The following is a 19355-nucleotide window of genomic DNA, read 5'->3' on the forward strand; positions in this document are numbered from 1 at the left end:
TCATAGATCGGACCATGTCTAACAGAGTCCGATTTTTCCTCTCAGACACACCATTATGCCGTGGTGTTCCTAAAAGAGTCTATTGGGAGAGAATCCTATTCTCTCCTAGATATGTGAGAAACTCACCAGAAAGGTATTCCCCTCCTCGGTCAGATCGAAGAGTTTTAATACTCTTCCTAGTTTGTTTTTCTACTTCACTTCAGAATCGTTTAAATATTTCAAATGAATCCGACTTATGTTTCATTATATAGACATATCCATATCTGGATAGATCATCCGTGAAAGTGATGAAGTAGAAATATCCACCTTTAGCACTTGTGCTCATGGGCCCGCATATATTAGCATGTATTAGGCCCAAAAGCTCACTCATCTTTTTCAGTAAAAGGTGACTTGATCATTTTACCAAGAAGACAGGACTCACAGGCTAGAAGTGATTCACAATCACTGACTTCGAGGATTTCCTCTTGAGTCAACCTGTTTATCCTATTCTTGTTTATATGACCTAGCCTACAGTATCATAAGTAGATATCTGATACACTATCTAATCTAGGGTGCTTGCCTGTAGAATAGAATATGTTAACAGATTGTGATAACATATACACACTATTGTTTAAATATCTACAAAAAATAGTAACACCTTTCATAATGATATTACAAACTTATTTCTTTATTGAAATTTCATAATCATTTTTGGCCAGAAGGCCTACAGAAATAATATTTAAAAATAAACTGAGATAGAAATGACAATCATTAAGAACAACGATATGGGACTCAAATACAAGTTTCAAGATTCCTAATGCTAGAACTGAAACTGATCTTCCATCTCCAACATTCAGAAACCTCTCGCCTTGCTCGAATCTCCTACTGACCTGCAACCCCTGCAACGAATTGCAAATATAGTAAGGGCTATCGGTATCCAATACCCAGTCAGTTATATCACAAATAGAAAAATTATAAGGAGTTATCATATAAATACCTTGTCCAGCAATAGCTTGCTTCTTTCTTTGTCTGTTCGGATCCAGAGAGGCAATGTACTGAGGATAGTTCCTCTTTCAGTGCCCTTGCTTCTTGTAAAAGAAGCATTCAGCTTAACTCTTATCGGGCTTGATCTTTTTGGTTTGGCCCTATACTGATGTCCCAGCTTGAACTTGCACCTTCTTCACTTTCTTCTTCTTGTTCTTCTTTCCTTTCTCAAAGGGTCGAGAACCAGAAGATGAACCTCCCACTAAGTTCGCCGACTCCTTGTAGAGTTGGTGATCCTTCTCAAAGTTCTGAAGCAACCCCAGTAACCCATGGTAGTTTACTTCAGGCTTTGTCATTCTATAATGAGTAAGGAATGGAAGATAAGACTGGGACAGCAAGTTCAGTATTGCATCTTTCCCAAGCTGCTCATGCAAGGAAAAGCCGAGCTTGCTCAAACGCTCCATTAGCTCAATCATGTATAATACATGATCAGTGACAGAGGCACCATCCCGCATTTTGGCATTGAAGATGGCACAACTAGTCTTGTGCCTCTCTGCGTCATCGGGTGTGCCAAAGGCATCCTCCAACACTTGAAGCATATCCTTTGGCTGAGCTGTCTCAAATCTGCGATTGAACTCATTGCTCATGGCAGCCAGCATGATGCAGCGCACCGTGATCCGATCACTGAGCCACTTCTGGTAAGTGTCTCTGACTGTTCCACGTGCATTAACAGTTGGCTTCTTAGGTGTAGGATCCATTATCACATATAAGATCCGTTCATGCTCCAGGACTATCTTCAACTTTCGGTACCAGCTATCGAAGTTGGGTCCCACCAACTTATCATTGTCCAACAATGATCGGAGCGATAGAAAAGTGGCCATATCTGCACAAAAAAAATCATAACCTAATTAGTAATTGATTCATTAAACTTAAAAATTTAGACTTTAATCAAAAAATTTCTTTCACTATTTTTATTCGAATTGGTAGCCTCTACCTCCAATTCGAAGAATTACCCTAATTCCTTAGTGGGTACTAGAATCCACTTAGACTGCACACAAGCCCAACTTTGGTTGGCCAACCCATGTACATCTAAGGGTAAGTTCATAACCAATTATTTTTTTAAATAATTTTTAGTAATTTTAATTTTGCCCCAGTCCCTAATCAGTAGGCTTTAGCCTCCACTGAAAAGATCTGGTTAGGTCCAACCATTAACATGACCATACTTGGCCCATCTAGCCAATGAATGATTAGGCCCAACTTTGGTTGGCTAATCTAATCACCATTTAGAAAGATGCAGTCAAGAAATCATATTATGAATGACAATTCCATCAACCGATAAGCACCAGGCCTTTGAGCCTCCAATGGTTATCCAACTGATGGACCCATTATCATCCACTTAATGGAAGGCTATGATTTAGTTATCACCATAACTATTTCATTTTAAGGACCTAATAATTTTAGAGGATTTAATTGATTTAGAGGAAGATGTCAGATAAACCAGCTTATCATGATCCTCCCACTAGCTTCACCAAGTCAGCTTAAGGGAGACCATTAAAAGAGTTGGTCTGGGAGCATCTAAATCAGTCACACTGATTTACCTAGCTGACATGGGTCAGCTCGAATAGTCAAGTGATCCGATCAAAATATAATTTCACTAAGAGGCCAGATAAGTTCGATCGGTGGGAGGGTCTGTCAAAGTTTGCCTTAGACACCATCAGAAATGGCCAGATAAGTGGACTGTCAATTAAAAATCATCGGTCTGATTTATCTTAGACACCAACTGATTTAATTAATTTCGATTAGATCAACCTAATAGTTCGTGCTAGACCGCTTAGTCAAGAATCAAATCTGTTTGATTTTCGTTAAAGACATGGACTTAACCAACTACAACTATTGTAATTGATCTAGAGAATTCTTGACCTAATCTAAGACAATAATTGATTAGATTTAATCAATTCTCTAATTAAGTCCATCTTTAATCTAACCTTAGGTCTAACCCAATTAATGGACCTAATTCCCACTAACCCATTAACCCAATGTGTTATGGTTTGTGTCTTAGATTCTTCAATTCACAATTCTAGAACCTAATCAAACAACTTCTTAATTCTCAATTAAGTTTTGGGCTAAGGGTTGGGGTTCGACTTTTCGAAAATAATTTTCATATTTGTAAAATATTTTTACAACATAGTTCTACCAACCAAGTTGCATGTTTGATTCATAATCAAAATGCAAGTGAAATAAGCATGAAACTACTTTAGATCTAATCTAAACAGGTTCATGTAATTGAAACAATTTCAACTTTAAACTACGCAAATTTTTCAGACAAATATATGATGGTTCTTTGCACGGAAATTATTAACAAAAAAAATTTATTTTAGATTTAAATACCTTTTAAATCTAATAAATCATAAATTTAATTTAGATCATATCTAACAAATTTATGATTAAAGATAGATCTACGTGAACTAGGACAACTTTTGCACTGTAAGGGATAAACCTTACAGCAGGACAACCTACAGTTCGTGATTGATCTAAAAATTTTAATTTCAGATTTAACAATCAGATTATAAATTAGATCTAATCTAAAAAATAATCTAAACATGTATAAATAATCATGTAACAAACAACATAGGCTCTGATACCAATTGAAGGAACCAGATCTAGGATTTCAGGATTAGATCTTGAAATTTTTTCAAGATCAGGCAGCAAAAGACTAAAATAAATCAAAATTTATCTTATAAAATCAGAGAATTCGTAGATCTAAGTGTAGCTAAAATTTAGTGCAGGGGCAAAATGGTAATTTTAAAACTTTTTCAAAATTATTATTTTACAGCAGAATTATTAATTAATCTCATTAATTAATACTAATTAATCCTATACTAAGATCTAAATATGATACAACAGCATGCATTTAAATTTGAAATTCAAATTTGAATCAGTAAACCTTTTACAGTACTGTGTTCAGAACACATCACCTTTTGCGGGTAGTCGATCACTGCAATCTGATCACCGTCGGGGGGCTCTGATTGTCACGTCACAACCACATAAATATCTGACCTCTGTGGATCGTCCACACGAAGCTCCTGTCTGATCAGCTCCTCACGAATGCTAGTTCGTGATTTCACCCTTTTGATGGCAGATGTTGATCGAACTCCTTCGATCAATGTGTGCTGACTCTTCGGATGCTCCAGATTATTTGCACGATTGCTTGAGAGGCTGGTGGATCTCTCCCTAAAATTTGGTGGACTCACTACACTCGTTGCACACCAATCTTACTTCCCAAACCCTAGGTAGAAACCCTAGGGTACACACTAGAAACCCTGCGCTCAATTTTCTTTCTTTTTTTTCTTTTTCTCTCAGAAGGTTTTGGACCTTTACCTTGTGCACAAACTTTCCTCACGCCCCAAAGTTTCTCTCCTAAAATTTCTACGCACGTCCCACCTTTCTCCTCTTTTTAAAACAACGTCGAACGTGTCTTATCCGCGTGAGAGGATAAAGATAAGTGGTTGCACATTTGAATTCAAATCAAATTTGAATTCAAATGCAAAATCAACTCATCCCTATCCACTTGTGCATGAGAAGAGAAGGGGCGTGAGTTGATTTGTGTGTGGAGAGTTTACACGAGAAATATTTTCTTGTGTAAAATATGGGGCGCACAAGATAAGACCATGGTGCATGGATTAGTTGGTTGCTCATTCAAATTCAAACTTTCTTTTGAATTTGAATGGCCAACCAACTTATTTTTATCCAGATATTTGGCGCACAAGGGTGGGCATGGGATGGCTTCTGCGTGGAGAAAATTCACGAGAAGTTGCTTCTCGTGAATTTAAATATGCACAGAAGAAGTGAGGTGGCGCAGGGAGAAAAGTCAAGGTGGTTTGAACCTAATTGAGCCAACCTAATCTAAATAGGTTAAGCACAATTAGAATAAATTAAATCCAACTTAATTAGGCTTAATTAGGCTCAATAAAATCTTAATCAAATCAGAAATTAACTAAACCTAATCCCTGATCAAATCAGGGACTAAACCACCTTAGCGATTAGGTCAACATTTAACCTAATCGGGTCAATCCAAACTGAATCCAATTCAATTGGACTTGATCCAAAAATAATTACTCAATCAAATTGAGTTAATTAGCGATCAAATCACTAATTAAACCTCTCATAAATATTGAGTCCAAATCCGATGGGCAATCAGACATCAGAGACCATCGATATGAAACCCTGATCAAAGAGTTCAAATTTCAAATTCAAAATTTAAAATTCAAAATTTTGACCTCGGTACCCAAAATGTGTGGAACTCATGATCAGAGAATCCTAATTCTCAATCATAGAGTCCCAGACACATAAGACTCATAATCAGCCATCTGATCAGAAAGGAACCACTAATGTGTGTGACCCCGCAGGTTCGAACCTAAGCCGGTAGCACAGGAACCAATTTCTGTACTAATCGAAGTGACCATCTAGCAATGGTATCCGACGATCGGATAGATCGAATAATCGCAATCGCAACATTCAGAACCTACGTGAATATGGTTACCGTATAATTCATCCCTTTTGACCCCTGTGTTTAGGACGACTCAGGGTTAAACTGTCAACCCTGATGATATCATCCGAATTGTGCTCAACTCAATTAGTCCTGTGACTCCTCACTAGAACTACCCTGGTCAAGGTTTTGCTAAATTGAAACACGACTGTACACAGCTCCTAAACTGGAGTGGTCAATCCCATCTTGACACACGCACCGACAAGTCAAGTACTTGACTACACCCAGCAGCCTTCCGTCATTGAATTAGAAATTCAGGTAGTCCAGTGCCTAAGTGCAGTGAGTTGCTTGCAAGTCACCGTGGCGGTCTCAGGTCGGAGGGATATTTATACCCATATCCCATCGGAGCAAATCTTGACAGCAGAAATAGCTCCGGAGTTGATCACGTTCAGTGCAGATGTACCATTACATCTCACCTGTATGCCATACCAGTGTCTCCACACTCTTTGGTTATAAGGACAACCAACCCATATGGCACACAACGACCTATGCTCGATAAACGTTGTCGTCCTTGGTAACAACGTATCATTTGGTCGCGAACATGTTTAAGGACTAAGCGACAAATCCTCCGTTGTCGAGTCTAAATAGTCCTAAGGACTTCACCACAACACAGGAGTTCATTAGAAGATGAAACATTTGTGATGAAAAAATATCAAAATAATTTTTATTTATTTATAATTCATGTACTAATACAAAAGGAGCACAACCGTCAACAGGTTGACGATTGGCTTTGGGACACTATTCCCAACACTAAGTTCCTATTACATGATTATTACATGATATTAAATCAAAAATTAAAACATAAAGAGCAAGAACTACATGTTGATCATATCAACATATTTCTATACTACATCTAATGTATGTAAAATATAATAGATCTACATATTGATCTATTATATTTTACATACATTAGATGTAGTATAGAAATATGTTGATATGATCAATATGTAGTTCTTGCTCTTTATATTTTAATTTCTGATTTAATGTCATGTAATAATCATGTAATAGAATCTTAGATCTAGGGATTCTCTGATTTTATAAGATAAATTTTGATTTATTTTAGTCTTCCGCTGTCAGATCTTGAAAAAATTTCAAGATCTAACCTTGAAATCCTAGATCTAGTTCCTTCAGAGGTTCCCTTACACCGTGTTCCACAGCCTTTTGGGAAAGGGAGGTAAAGGAAAGGAAGGGAAAGGATAGGAAAGGGAGGGAAAGGGAGGTAAAATTAAAAACCATGTTCCATAATAAAAAATAGGATGGGAAAGGGAGGAAAAATTAAAAATCATGTTCCATTAGATGAGAAAAAAAAGGAAAGAATAGATCTAAAAAATATATAAATTTATCATTATATATATAAGAAAATATTTCTTCCCTCCAAAGTCCATCGATTTTGTGGGATTGAAAAATGGGGTTTGGAGGGTTTCATGGAAATCCTCCAAAATCTTTCCCTCCACTTAAAAATTTTGTGAAACGTGGGAAGGTTTCTTGAAAACTCTCCCTTTCCCACCAAAGTCCTCGTGTGGAACATAATGTTAGGGTTGCTAGAAGCTAGAAGCTACCTTAGTGCCTTGTCATAATCCTAAGGGAGAGGGGGTTGTTTGGAGACATTAAAGAGAGAAAGCATAGAATAGGCTATACTAACAATTTGAGAGAAAAAATGGATCTCATTTTGAAACATTCTCTTATTACGATACCTCCATAGAAGGCATGGAATATACGCAATCAAAGTTTTAAGATCATCATTGATCTTAGCCTTTATCATGAAATCAAACAAAGCATGTAAAATATCTGGATGAAAACCAAAGCTACTCTTGCTCCTAATTAACCTCCAACTAGTAACAATAAAGAGAGACCACAAAATAATATGAGTATAGTCCTCTTCTACTGAATAGCACATGACATAGTGAAGCTTCGAGGAAGGAAGAATTCTCTTCCTAATAAGAGTGGTCTTGCATGGCAACTTATCCTATAAGAGCTTGCACCAAAAAGTTTTTGCTTTACTAGTGACATAAAGTCTCCAAACTCATAAAAAATCACTGTTTAATATATTAAGATAAGAAGAATTATTAAAGAATAGAACTCTTTCATGAATGGATGATCAAAGTTACTATATCCCCATATAAGCTAATCAAAGCAAGGGTGTTGAGCAATAGGAATGTATTTCATTTTACTCATCATTTCAGTCAATAATAATTGTGCAATAGAAATACATTTTATCTTACTTATCATTTCAGCCAATAATAAATGTTCTAGTAAATTTGTATCCCAAGTATGGGTAATAGCAATAAGATCAGATACCTTCGTATGAGTATGAGAGATATCTATATTGCTATACTTAAGCTAAGCTATCAGTGATATAGGAGATAAGCATGGGTCATTCAAAATGTTTAGAGATTCCTTTGAATCGATTGGCCATTGAAAGTCATGCTGGACTAGAAGAGCTTGAGAGTATACTTTACTCCAAATTATAGAAGATGAATAAAGCTTTTTGTAATTGATCCATGAACCAATAAAAATGATGTTTTATAAAGATAACTTGAGCTCAAAAAATAGGATTGAGCATTGAATGGGCAACCAGCTTACAAAGATAGCTTGTATTCTGATTTTTAGACATGTAAGATCAAGATTACCATAATTTTTTAGGCTGCATATAGCCTTGTAAGTAGGTGAAGACTTTTTCTTTCTATGACGTGTCCCCTAAAGAAATGCTTGAAAATATTTTTTCAAGTTGCTTAAAGTGTAGGCAGAGATGTAAACAAAGGACATCTAGTAAATAGGAAAAAAAGATGATACCGATTGAAGGAGAATGAGCCAGCCAGCAAAAGAAAAATCTTTTCATTTCTATCTAGCAAGCTTATGTAGTATTTTTTCAATAAAAAATTTGAAAGCTGATGGAGCAAGAAGACCACCAACCGAAGGAACCCTAAGATATCTCCAAACATCCTCTTTCATGATGACTTGAAAAGTTTGTGCACATGTTGCTTAATTTGAGGAAAGATAGAAGGACTGAAGATTATATGAGCTTTACAAAATTAATCACTTATCTTAAAAGCTGATAATAAACATCAAAAAAAGCTTTTAGACAAATAGCTGCTCTAAGAGTAGCTCAAAAGACCAAAATACAATCATCAGCAAAGAAAACATGAGAAATTGAGGGGCCTCCTCTAGGATTGTAAGCTTATAATATTTGAATATCAACTATATAATATAAAAATATGGAGAGAACTGTTAAATAGAGAACAAACAAATAAGAAGAGAGAGGACAACTTTGTCTGAGTCCTCTAGATATAATGAACCAATTCGTTGGAGATCCATTGACAAGAAGAGCAAATTGAGTATTAGTTACCAAGAATGAATCTAATAGATGTGGTCAGAGTGGAATCCAAATTGCTTCATGACTCGGAACAAAAAAGATCAGTCAATTCTATCAAATACTTTTTTCATGTCTATTTTAAGTATCATTAAGCTTTTGGCATGAGGAGTCTTTTCGAGAGAATACATAATTTCCTTAGTCAAAAGGATATTTTCAAAAATATGCCTTCCCAAGATGAAAGCCACTTGCTTAGAAGCAATCAGGTGAGGCAAGAGAAACTTGAGTTTATTTTTCAATAATTTAGTAGTGATTTTGTAAATTGTGTTGCATAAACTAATGGGCTAGTAATCATTGGCGGTTTGAGGTCAATTAACTTTGAGGACAAAAGTAATAAAAATACCTTCCAAATATCCAAGAGTTAGCTGATTAGAAGAAATATTTGATTACCAAAATAATCTTTTTCTTAATGATATTTTGAAAGAAAAAGAAGAGGAACCCATTTGGGCTCGGAGCTTTATCAAAGTACGCATTCCAAATAATTTCCTCTATTTCCTCCTTCATAGCCTCTCAACAAAGCATTTCATTTTGAGTTTGATTAATTGAGGGAGCACAAGGGAATTGAGAGACTTTGAATTAGACTCCTCCATTCATCTAGATTGAAAGTACTGGGTTAACATGGAGAGAATGCCATTTGATTTCTCAATATGTTCAGCATCAGAGTTATAAAGAGAGTGAATTCTATTTTGCCTTCCAAAAATCATCGATTGATGAAAGAACTGAGTATCGTAATCTCCCTCTTGCATCGGAGTAATATGAGCTTTTTGCCTCTAAAAGGTCTCTTGAAGGGATATATTATACTAATAGGCTCAGAGCAAAGGAGCTTCCTATATTGAGAGTCAAGAAGGCTACCATGTTGAGCCTCAAACTTTTATAATTTATAAATTTGATCATTTAGAAATTGGTCATATCAAAATTTGTTACCAATATTTTTTTTCTATTGTATCAAAGCTTTTTAGATATTATTCAATAGTTTTATATACAAGGAGAATGATTGTTTGGACATATCCAAATTTTTTTAACCACATCCTTTGCATCAGTAAAAGGGAGCCAGATTTTCTTAAATCTAAAAGAAGTCGGCTCTTTGTTAACACTGGCCATTATAGAGATCAAAAGGAAGCAATAGACTGAGGTAAATCTAGTTAGATGACAAATCCAAGACTTTGAAAAGCAATCAATCCATGAGCCGATAGCTAGAGCTCTGTCTAATCTATCCTAGACTCTTGCCGGGCTCTGTCTATTATTACATCAAGTGAACTTGGGTCCTTGAAAATCCAACTCCACAAACCCCAATGATCCACAGAGACTGATTGCTTTGAGAAATAATGCCAAAAGCCACTTGCTTGTCTGATTAAAAAAAATATTTTCAAATTTTTTGGATCAAGTTATTATGACACCACTCGATAAGCCTTCGAAAGAAATCATATACACCTTCCACCATGGCCCCATGATTCTTTGGACTTGGGGAAGAGCTTCATAATATGGTCTAGTTTCAATGAAATAGCAAAAGTCTGGATAAAATTATCGCAAAAGAAATTTCATATAATTTATAAAAAGGTGCTTGGCAGTACATCGATAGTTTCAAGCTAGAATCTTCATTAAGAAATAGTAAAGTCCTCCTTCCTATTTTTCCTCCTTCAGTCTTCACTAAAGAACTTGTAACTAACTCCACATTAAGAGAAGTCACTCCAAGAGAAGCTGCTTGGGATTGGTTTAAGGGAAAATTAGCACTTTTGTCTTTTACTTAATTTGTTCAAGAAGGGATTCACATGATGGAGAGCCCCTCTCATTCGATGAGATAGGTCCTTCCTTAACTGGATCTAGCCGATCCCACTGTATACTATCATTAATTTGCTGAAGCAGTACCTATGGTTCCACAGGTTTCCAAACCTTTTTATAGATTTTAATTACATTATCTTTCTGCATAAAAGGACCAATGAAAGGATTTTTATGCTGTCTCTCATGACCTTCTTAAGTGGATTCTTCAATAACCTGAACTTTTATTTGTGGTGGGGAGTTTGAGCCTTGAGAGTGGCAGATCTCTTGACTCTTAAGAGGGGATGTTTTCATTTTTCTCTTAGAAAAACTTGCTATTGAAGGTAATCTACTATCAGAAGAAACTTCAGAGATCTTCATCAGTTGTAGTTCTTCATTTCCTTCTAATTAGAGACCTAAAAGAGGATCAATTTTAGATGGCTACCCATTACTAGACTATATATTGGTTGTGACTTTGGGGGTGATTGACAAGCGATTTTCTTAAGGTGTTTCCAACTGGCAAAAGAAGTTCCACCAATAGGAATTTGGTTAGATGATTTTTCTACTTCCTATGCAGAGGATGATCCCATTAATTGATACCTAAGCAGTATATAATCAGAGACCCAAAACTGGCTTAGCATTTGGTCCACTATCAATTATCTGTAGTGAGACTAATCCTCTTGTATGAGTAACAAATATCTAGAAACTCTTTATAAATAAATTGCTGCCACGAGAAGGAGCCTCTAACCCAAACTCTAACCCCTAGATAGATACTTTTCTTGATATTCAAGAGGACACAGACCCTAGCACAGCTCATATAGGTAGACATTTTCATCCAATTGTTCAGGAATAATGGGCTACCTACTGTAGAGGCAATTTTCATGATGCCATCTTTATTCCAAAGTTCCAGAGGAAGATCGGGAGGTAAAGCCAAACTCTAATCTGCCTAACAAAATCCTAGCCATGTTAGAATTTGGATCTCCACCTTTCTCAGGCAAGGAGCTGCCTGGCAAAAGGCCATGGTTCTCTCTCAAGTTTCTTCATTTTGGCCTCCATTATTGGGCGTAGGAACAATGGTCCCTTAGATAATGAAGATACATGAAGATTACCCTCAAGTTTTCATCTCAACTTCATCTCTTTTTGAATGAACTCGATAGAAAAACCCTGCCTAAGGATTTTGCCCACCAATGCTCTATACCATCGAGCACTAAATCTATCCATTTCTTCATCAGTAAAAGAGAATATCCTAATATACTGTTGTTCAAATACTGCTGCAACTTCATCTTTTGTGATCCTTGACGTCTCCAACCAGAAGTGATGCGGTCCCTAGACCACTCAGGACCAAGACTGGATAGCTTTTGATATCTTGCCACCTTTCGAACATGAATTAGATGGAGGTGGCACACCGTTGTCCCCCCTGGGCATTCCTTCTGATCTGGGCTCTTCGAGATACCATAGGAAGAATCCCTGTTCTTTGCTAGCCGATCCTTCCGATTTGGGCTCTTCAGGTTGTCGGAAGAACGTGCCCTCATCTCCATAGGCCAATCCTTCTAACTTGGGCTATTCAGGTTATCAGATGAAGAAGCCCTCATCTCCACAAGCTAGTCCATGTCCTTCTCAGACATTTCCCCCCTCTGATGAGGGGCAGGACAATGCCCTGGCTACAATAGCATGGCAAGGTCTTAAGAGGTCGAAGATGAAACTTTTGATAATATTTGCAGTGTGTGTGAGGCATGGAGGGGGTGGGGTTGGGCTGTTTGAGGCATTAGACAAGTTTTTATTGATATATGATTCCTTGACAGGTATAGAGTTGACATGACATAACAAAAATCATCATTCACTCTTCATGCATGATCTGATAGTGGATATAATCACCATCATCTAATAAGAATAACAATGCAGTCATAATAAATCTGTGGTCTTCATCAGACAATTACACTAATTAAACTTAATATCACAGAAAATCCCTCCTTATTATGGATTGACCTCTTGTCTTCCGATCGTCGTAAGGGACATCTGATTGAATCTTAGACCATATTAATTGATCCAGCCTATGAAACCAGGGCTCGAGTTAGTTCCAATGCACTCTCAAAATCATCAGTAGCAAATCTCCATAGCCGCTATCAGATGGCCAAATTGACATGAACATGAGCATCTCTTGATAGTCTTAAAATGATGACTGGAACCACCGCCCAAAGACAGAACGGACAGCACAAAATGACAGTTTTGCTAGAAAAATCCCCAGAGGAACCCAAAAATAAGGTGTCGACAAAACCTAGTGAGTGATAGCTTTTCCAAATGTAATTAGAGTGGGCTGCAATGGCCTCATAAAGGTGACCATATATTAATCCTGAAAGCATTGATCAGTACAACTTATGCGTTGGACTGGTCTTCTTTGTAATGCGCTCTTATCGGAGCTTAACTCATCAAATAAACCTCTTTGGTCAGCTTCACAACATCCTCCCTCGCGTAAAGGGAAGGGTGCCCCCCACTTCTCAAAAGGAGTTCTAAATTCTAATGGTTGTTGGTGGCCCCTATAATTCTTATAGCAGAACAAACGTTGGGATCACCACTCTGGCAGATAGCTTCCCCATCCTCTGACAGCCATTAGGTTTCAAACAGGAGGGACATGGGACTTGCTGGACTTTGGGCTCTCACCAGGAAAAAGGTTCTATTAACTATAACGCATGGGAGTTGATGCACGTCTTCTCTGTTTAAACTTTGAAGCACATGTAGTGGACTATATTGGGTGGCCCCTGCAGGTAATCTCACTAGAAGATTCAAGTCCCCTATATGCTTTGGACCTTAAAAATACTAATTAATTGTGTATTTAATTTGCATGGGTGCCACCTGCCATGGATCAAAGAACAGTGTGCTAGCTAGCTGCGGAGTAGAAGCAAAATGCCACACAAGATGTATTCTGTGAGTTCTCTTGCAAAATGTCTGAAGCTGTGTCTTGCGCCAAGGTCTCGAGCAGGCCAGTCATATATAACAGTTCAGATTTCTTTGGAGAACGAAAAATTTTGAGTATTTATTGTTTTTTAGATAAAAAAGAGTAAACTATAATTATAGTAAATCATTTATACCGGAAGTGATTCAGGGTCTGAATCGCTAACACATTAGATTCTACAAGCTGTTTTCGAAGTTACAACGTTCAAAGAAATGATGTCACCCACAACTTTTTCTTCCTTTATGCGTACCATCTCATCTGACTTCGTTATGGGATACCATTTTCTAACTAGAGAATAATAATTAAGAGGTCATTTTCTAAAAGAGAATCTGACCCATGAGAGGCATGTTTGAGTACCGGATGGATGTAGATAAGATTGTACAGTATTTGATACATATATGGTTGATAAAAAATACAAGAATTGTTATGTTTGTTTACTTCGAAATATTAACATCTGATGTGCAGAGAAATATCAATTAATATACTAATGCTGGAAAAACATTAAAATGGATACATATGATCTCTTTCACAAAAGATAAACCAACTACAGTAGTTACTTTTGTATGTCAACTGCAATCAAAATGTGTCCCAATCCAATCCCAGACATACGCATGCAGCACGGATTCTCTTGAAGGAAGTAATTCGATGTCTCCCTGAAATTCTCTCCTATTCAACAAGAAATTAATGCATGCCAATGTAATATTTGATCTTTTTGGTAAAAGGGATATATGGAATTAGTTATAATTAAGTGTACGTATTTATGGGCATGCATGCACACATGCATCAACTCTAAATATACATTATACCGAGCATATTCATGTGCACTACGTATCAGTCTGCACACGTGTGTCATTATTTTGTGTGCAGGGTGTGTGTGTGTGTGTGCGGGGGGGGGGGGAGAGAGAGAGAGAGAGAGAGAGAATGGGGTGGCAAGTCCCGAGGCGTCATGGACTCATGGTAAGCAGGGATTTGCGGAAAATGCCCATCAGAGTCTCATCATGTCGAGGGAAACAAGGAAAAAGATGACCCATGACCAACCATTTGAGGAGCAAATTCGAACACCACCACCATTTCTTAATCCCGTGGTGGGCTATACTCTCACCTGCCCAACTCAGCCTTTAAAAAAAGCAGGAAAAAAAAAAAAAAAAAACAGAAAAGATAAAAACCTGCCACCTTTCTAGATCATTATCCACCTGTGCCCCTTAAGGGCCAAAACCATTCCTACGTTTCTCACTAAGAGACACCACGAACCACCACATCTAACACTTCATGAAAAGCCTATACCCCGTCGAAATGTTATAAATACCCCTTCTTCTGAAGAAATTTAGTACTCTAACCTACTTGAATGCCATATTTTATAATACCAACCAATTCCTCTTCCTGTCTTCCACCTATATATCTATATATATAATAGTTAGAGAGAAACCCTACCTTCCACCATCCTTCAACTATAATTCTCTGGTGGTCAACTTTAAGTTCCTTCACAGCCACCAGACATGGCAGACTTTCCTCCAGTGATCTTTCACCGCAACCGCAGACGGCGTTCTCGAGCATCCACCGAGTACCTTGGGGTCCGACGTCGGCCATGGGGGCGCTACGCCGCCGAGATCCGGAACCCTTACACCAAGGAGAGGCACTGGCTCGGAACATTCGACACTGCAGAAGAGGCTGCGCTAGCCTATGACCTCTCCTCCATAGCCTTCAGTGGGCTAGCTCGAGCTCGTACCAACTTCTACTATCCTTTCTTGGCTCCTCCCTCGCCCCCTCCTCCCCCGCCGCCCCCACCTCCATCACCTCAGCCTGAGGAGAGGGATGATTGCTGTTTCGAGTCCGGTTCTATCGAGGATGATGATTCGATGACGATCGCAGCCATCTTACAAAGCTTTCGCCACTCGAGTGCTCTTTCTTCTTCTTCTTCTCTTCTTTATTAGGAAAAACTATGTGCTCTTTCTTTGATAGATCAAGGGAAGGATGCAGCTTTTACTCTTGAGAAGGATAAGAAATGGTTAGATCAATGCTGTGATGTCCTGGTAGTATATATCATCATTGACCACTCATGAGTTAGTGTAGTGTGTGGATCTTTAAATATCAAAATACATCTAGTTTGTAACATATCCTAGTCCTGAAAATAAGCACACTTTCAACTTGATATGAAAGACATAATGAATTGAGTGCTAGTTATTATCTATGTTGTTTAACTTTTCAATCATGGTACTTGGGCCTTTTGATCTCACAAGCATCTATTCCTCAAATGACATCCAATCATCACATTTTTCTTCAAAAAGGAAAAAAGAAAAAAATGACGACAAATTAAATCTCATGATCCCAATCAGAAAAAGAAATTTCTTCCTAGCTAGTATGATCTGGTACTCTCCAATTTACTATAGGTGCATCATTCTGTAGTTATAGGCGTTCCAATATTATCAGTATGAAGGTTCAACACTTAGTGACTATCAAAAACCAGAAGAACTTCGGAGTTCTTCTAAGAAAAAAATAGAAACATAATATCCCAGTGTCAGGCCTGTGGGGGGGGGGGGGGGAGTGGTTTGGATGCAAAAGGGAGACAGTACCAGCTTTTAGGTACTTCAATTGTTTTAGACATGGGTAGGTTTTAAGTTTTGTCCTCTTTAACTTGTCATTTCATGTCTTTGCTCACAGTGTTTTTATTATCGTGATAACCTCTTCTCATCATTAATTTCACAAAAACAAAAAAAATAGCTTCTTCTCGTCTGGTCTGGTTTTGCGTTTTTAGTGTTTCTGAGAGGAAAACACTGCCATCCTCAACAACAACAATAGATGATACTTGTTATATATATGGTTGTGTTTTCAGGCAATTATCATCATGCAAGTGTTATATATTTGTTACGCCCTAACTGCTCTGTATCATATTATGAGATACTCACCTAAAGAGAAATTAGGATAAGCATTAAACGCGATGTTCTGCATATGTCTATCCATTGATCATGTATTAGCTAGGACTCGTTCACGAGACATATACTGTGGCTTCATCATGTGCACTTAAAGATGCAATAATAGCAAACGCTGGAGTCTACAGAAGTTATGGATCTCAGGAACTTCAGAAGAAAATATTGATGATTACAATGTTCTAACGTCCTCAACCACACTGCACCTCCACCTTGTGTTCTGCAAGTTTAGGTCTGTGTGTTCCTCTTCCTCCACTCAATTTTAAGATGAAATCATTTATCTGCTTTAATTCATGTAGTAATACTAATAGATTTTTGAGCAGCAGTAATGGTCACTTAAGAGATTGAGCTTAAAGATCAAAGAATGTAAAACAGAAAAGGCAACCAATTAGAATTACACCAAATAAGATGTGGATAATATGAGGAAATCTTAATTTAAGCAAAATACAGGGTGAAAAAGATGATTTTTATTCATATATATATATATTACTTATAAGAGGACTTGGATGGTATTAATTGACTGTAGCTCCTTTTGGATTATTTTGGTTTAAAGAGCACATAAAGCACAGCGACTTCAAAATTGATTAGTCTGTAGACAAATTCATATGTGCTCGAGGGTGCCCGTAGCTTCTATCGCTTCAACTGGTATATTATGTTGAAGTTATGATTTTGGTATGACTTGATTACATTACAACTGTGCAATCACATCCACATCGGAGCTCCTCTCGATCGTTAATGAGTATAAGAATCATCTTTTTTGTCCCATGTTTTCCAACGTATCCTTCAAACCTTTTAGATTAATCAGTGAGTAAAATGCAATGGTTTGTTTTTATCTATTTACGTTCTGGACATACAAATTCCAAGGTGTAAGAGGATATCTCTCTTAGAGAACATAAATGTAAGAGTATATCAATCTAATTATCTTTCTATCTGTTTATGTATTAGAATATACTTACGAGTAAGAAATGGCAAATGGCAATATTTGAAAAATATGAAGAATAATTGAACAAATAATTCCTATGGATGATGTATGCTACTACCCTAATTAAGGTTATCTATTATCTAATTGTTGTCATTAAAAGGCCCCAGAAACGAGAATAAGTATATCCTGTTGTTATCTCAAAACAAGGGGACCATTAAGGCTTTAATGATACCTCATATGCCTTACATCTAGTAATATGCAAACCCCTAGGCCTGGCTTGATATAGATCATGATATACTTTACATCAAGTAATTCTTTGGTATACATGTTCATTCAGAATATTCATACAGATATAATAGGAATAAGCCTTATTTTATTGGTTCGGTTTATGGATTTCAACCAGTTTGGGTTAGTTACGGACATGGCATTTTATGAGCATGCTAAAATTGTGTTTAAACTTAATGAGCGTGCTGCTGAAAATGTCACTATTTTGTTGTTTGATCAAGGATTGAGATAATTAATTTCTTGATCTTGTTGTCGGTGGTGTTTCCTATAAATGTTTGTTTCATAGCGGTTGTGATGCGTGAGCTTATAATTTGTGAAACTGATCAATTCCTCCCTCAATGGGATTGTTGTCATGATTTTGAAACTTAATTATCCCTTTAAAGAATATGATATGTGATAAAAATTTGTAGCAACACTTCACAAAAATCACTGAAACTATTTAAATTTGTTTGGACATAAATGTGGTAGGCTATCGACTATTGCATCCATATTTGGAATTCAATATTTAAGTTCCTAAGTGAATGCAAGTATTGTGAGAACATTTCTAATCATATGATGCAAACTCTCTGTTGGTGCCTCACCCAAGATTTTTTTTTTTTAAAAGATCTCAAGCGCTCTCTCTCTCTCTCTCTCCCCCTCTCTCTCTACAAAAATGCACCAACCAAAAGTTGCATTGCAAATTACCAATTACCAATTTATATAAATAGAAAAAATCCAATGCAAAGTGGACGTTTAATAAAAGATAGGGAATGGTGGCTTATGGGAAAAGTGAGAGAGTGGGCTTCTTCTAGCTGAGGCTTATGGAGGCAACTAAATTTTATTATCTTGTTTCAAAAAAATATAAAATTCAGTTGTTAGATATAAAGTTGTATTTAATTTGTACAAGGCAAGCAAATGCTGGCTACTAATCAATCTTCGACTAAATGTGTTATCTATTCTAATGCATTTGTTTGGGCCAACATGACCTGTTTGGGCCTACCTAATCTAAAGTAATGCGTTGCTCGACACACTTCAGAGCTTATAAATAAAAATGTCTTGACCTCGTACCAAGGTCTAAACCGGAACAAGACTAGGTAGCAAATCCAAAGTCCAGAGCAAATTTGGAATGAAATCTAATACAGTCATTTCCTACGCCATGAAGGGGCAAAGTTTTCTCTCTCTCTCTCTCTCTCTCTCTCTCGCGTTCCCAAGAGTAATGCTCTGCGATTCCCTTTATGTGCACTCGAAAAATTTTCTTGTCCAGATCGTCGTATAGAAATTGTGCAATTCCAGAAATTAACGAGATACGCGGGAAGTAGTTGAATTGTGAGTTGTTACGCTTCCTTTAATTAATCTAAGAAGTTATTGAGGATTTGCTACGGTATAATCTTTCAAATTTCTGCCTCCTGTTCATTATAGAGTGAACTTTCTTTATTTCTCTCATGGCAACCGGCTATATCTGATAGAAAGCTGAAGTATATGTAGCACGTAGCCTAATTTAAGTAAAATTTAAGAATCATAATTAATACCCCTTTATGTGGTTAGTATTGTAATTTTAGCATCATTCAAAGGCCATAATTGATTCATTAGCTAATTTAATCCATCTCTCGATCACTAACTCGCTTCATCTTCCTTATTAATCTGCTCCATTTGAGATAACC

General features: G+C 37.0%; 1 protein-coding gene across 1 annotated transcript; it reads left to right on the plus strand.

Annotated features, from left to right (window-relative positions):
• Positions 1 to 14994: 14994 nt before the first annotated feature.
• On the plus strand, positions 14995 to 16029 carry LOC105056727 (ethylene-responsive transcription factor FZP-like). The gene has a single exon (XM_010939037.4). The coding sequence runs from the start codon at positions 15081 to 15083 to the stop codon at positions 15513 to 15515; it is 435 nt and encodes a 144-aa protein (XP_010937339.1). The 5' UTR covers positions 14995 to 15080; the 3' UTR covers positions 15516 to 16029.
• The last annotated feature ends 3326 nt before the right edge of the window (positions 16030 to 19355 follow it).

Source organism: Elaeis guineensis, chromosome 13 (genome assembly GCF_000442705.2).
Source record: "Elaeis guineensis isolate ETL-2024a chromosome 13, EG11, whole genome shotgun sequence".
NCBI classification, from domain to species: domain Eukaryota; kingdom Viridiplantae; phylum Streptophyta; class Magnoliopsida; order Arecales; family Arecaceae; genus Elaeis; species Elaeis guineensis.

What these genes read in the sequence shown, in the direction of transcription:
- LOC105056727 (XM_010939037.4), top strand. Translation starts at nt 15,081, where the DNA reads ATGGCAGACTTTCCTCCAGTGATCTTTCACCGCAACCGCAGACGGCGT.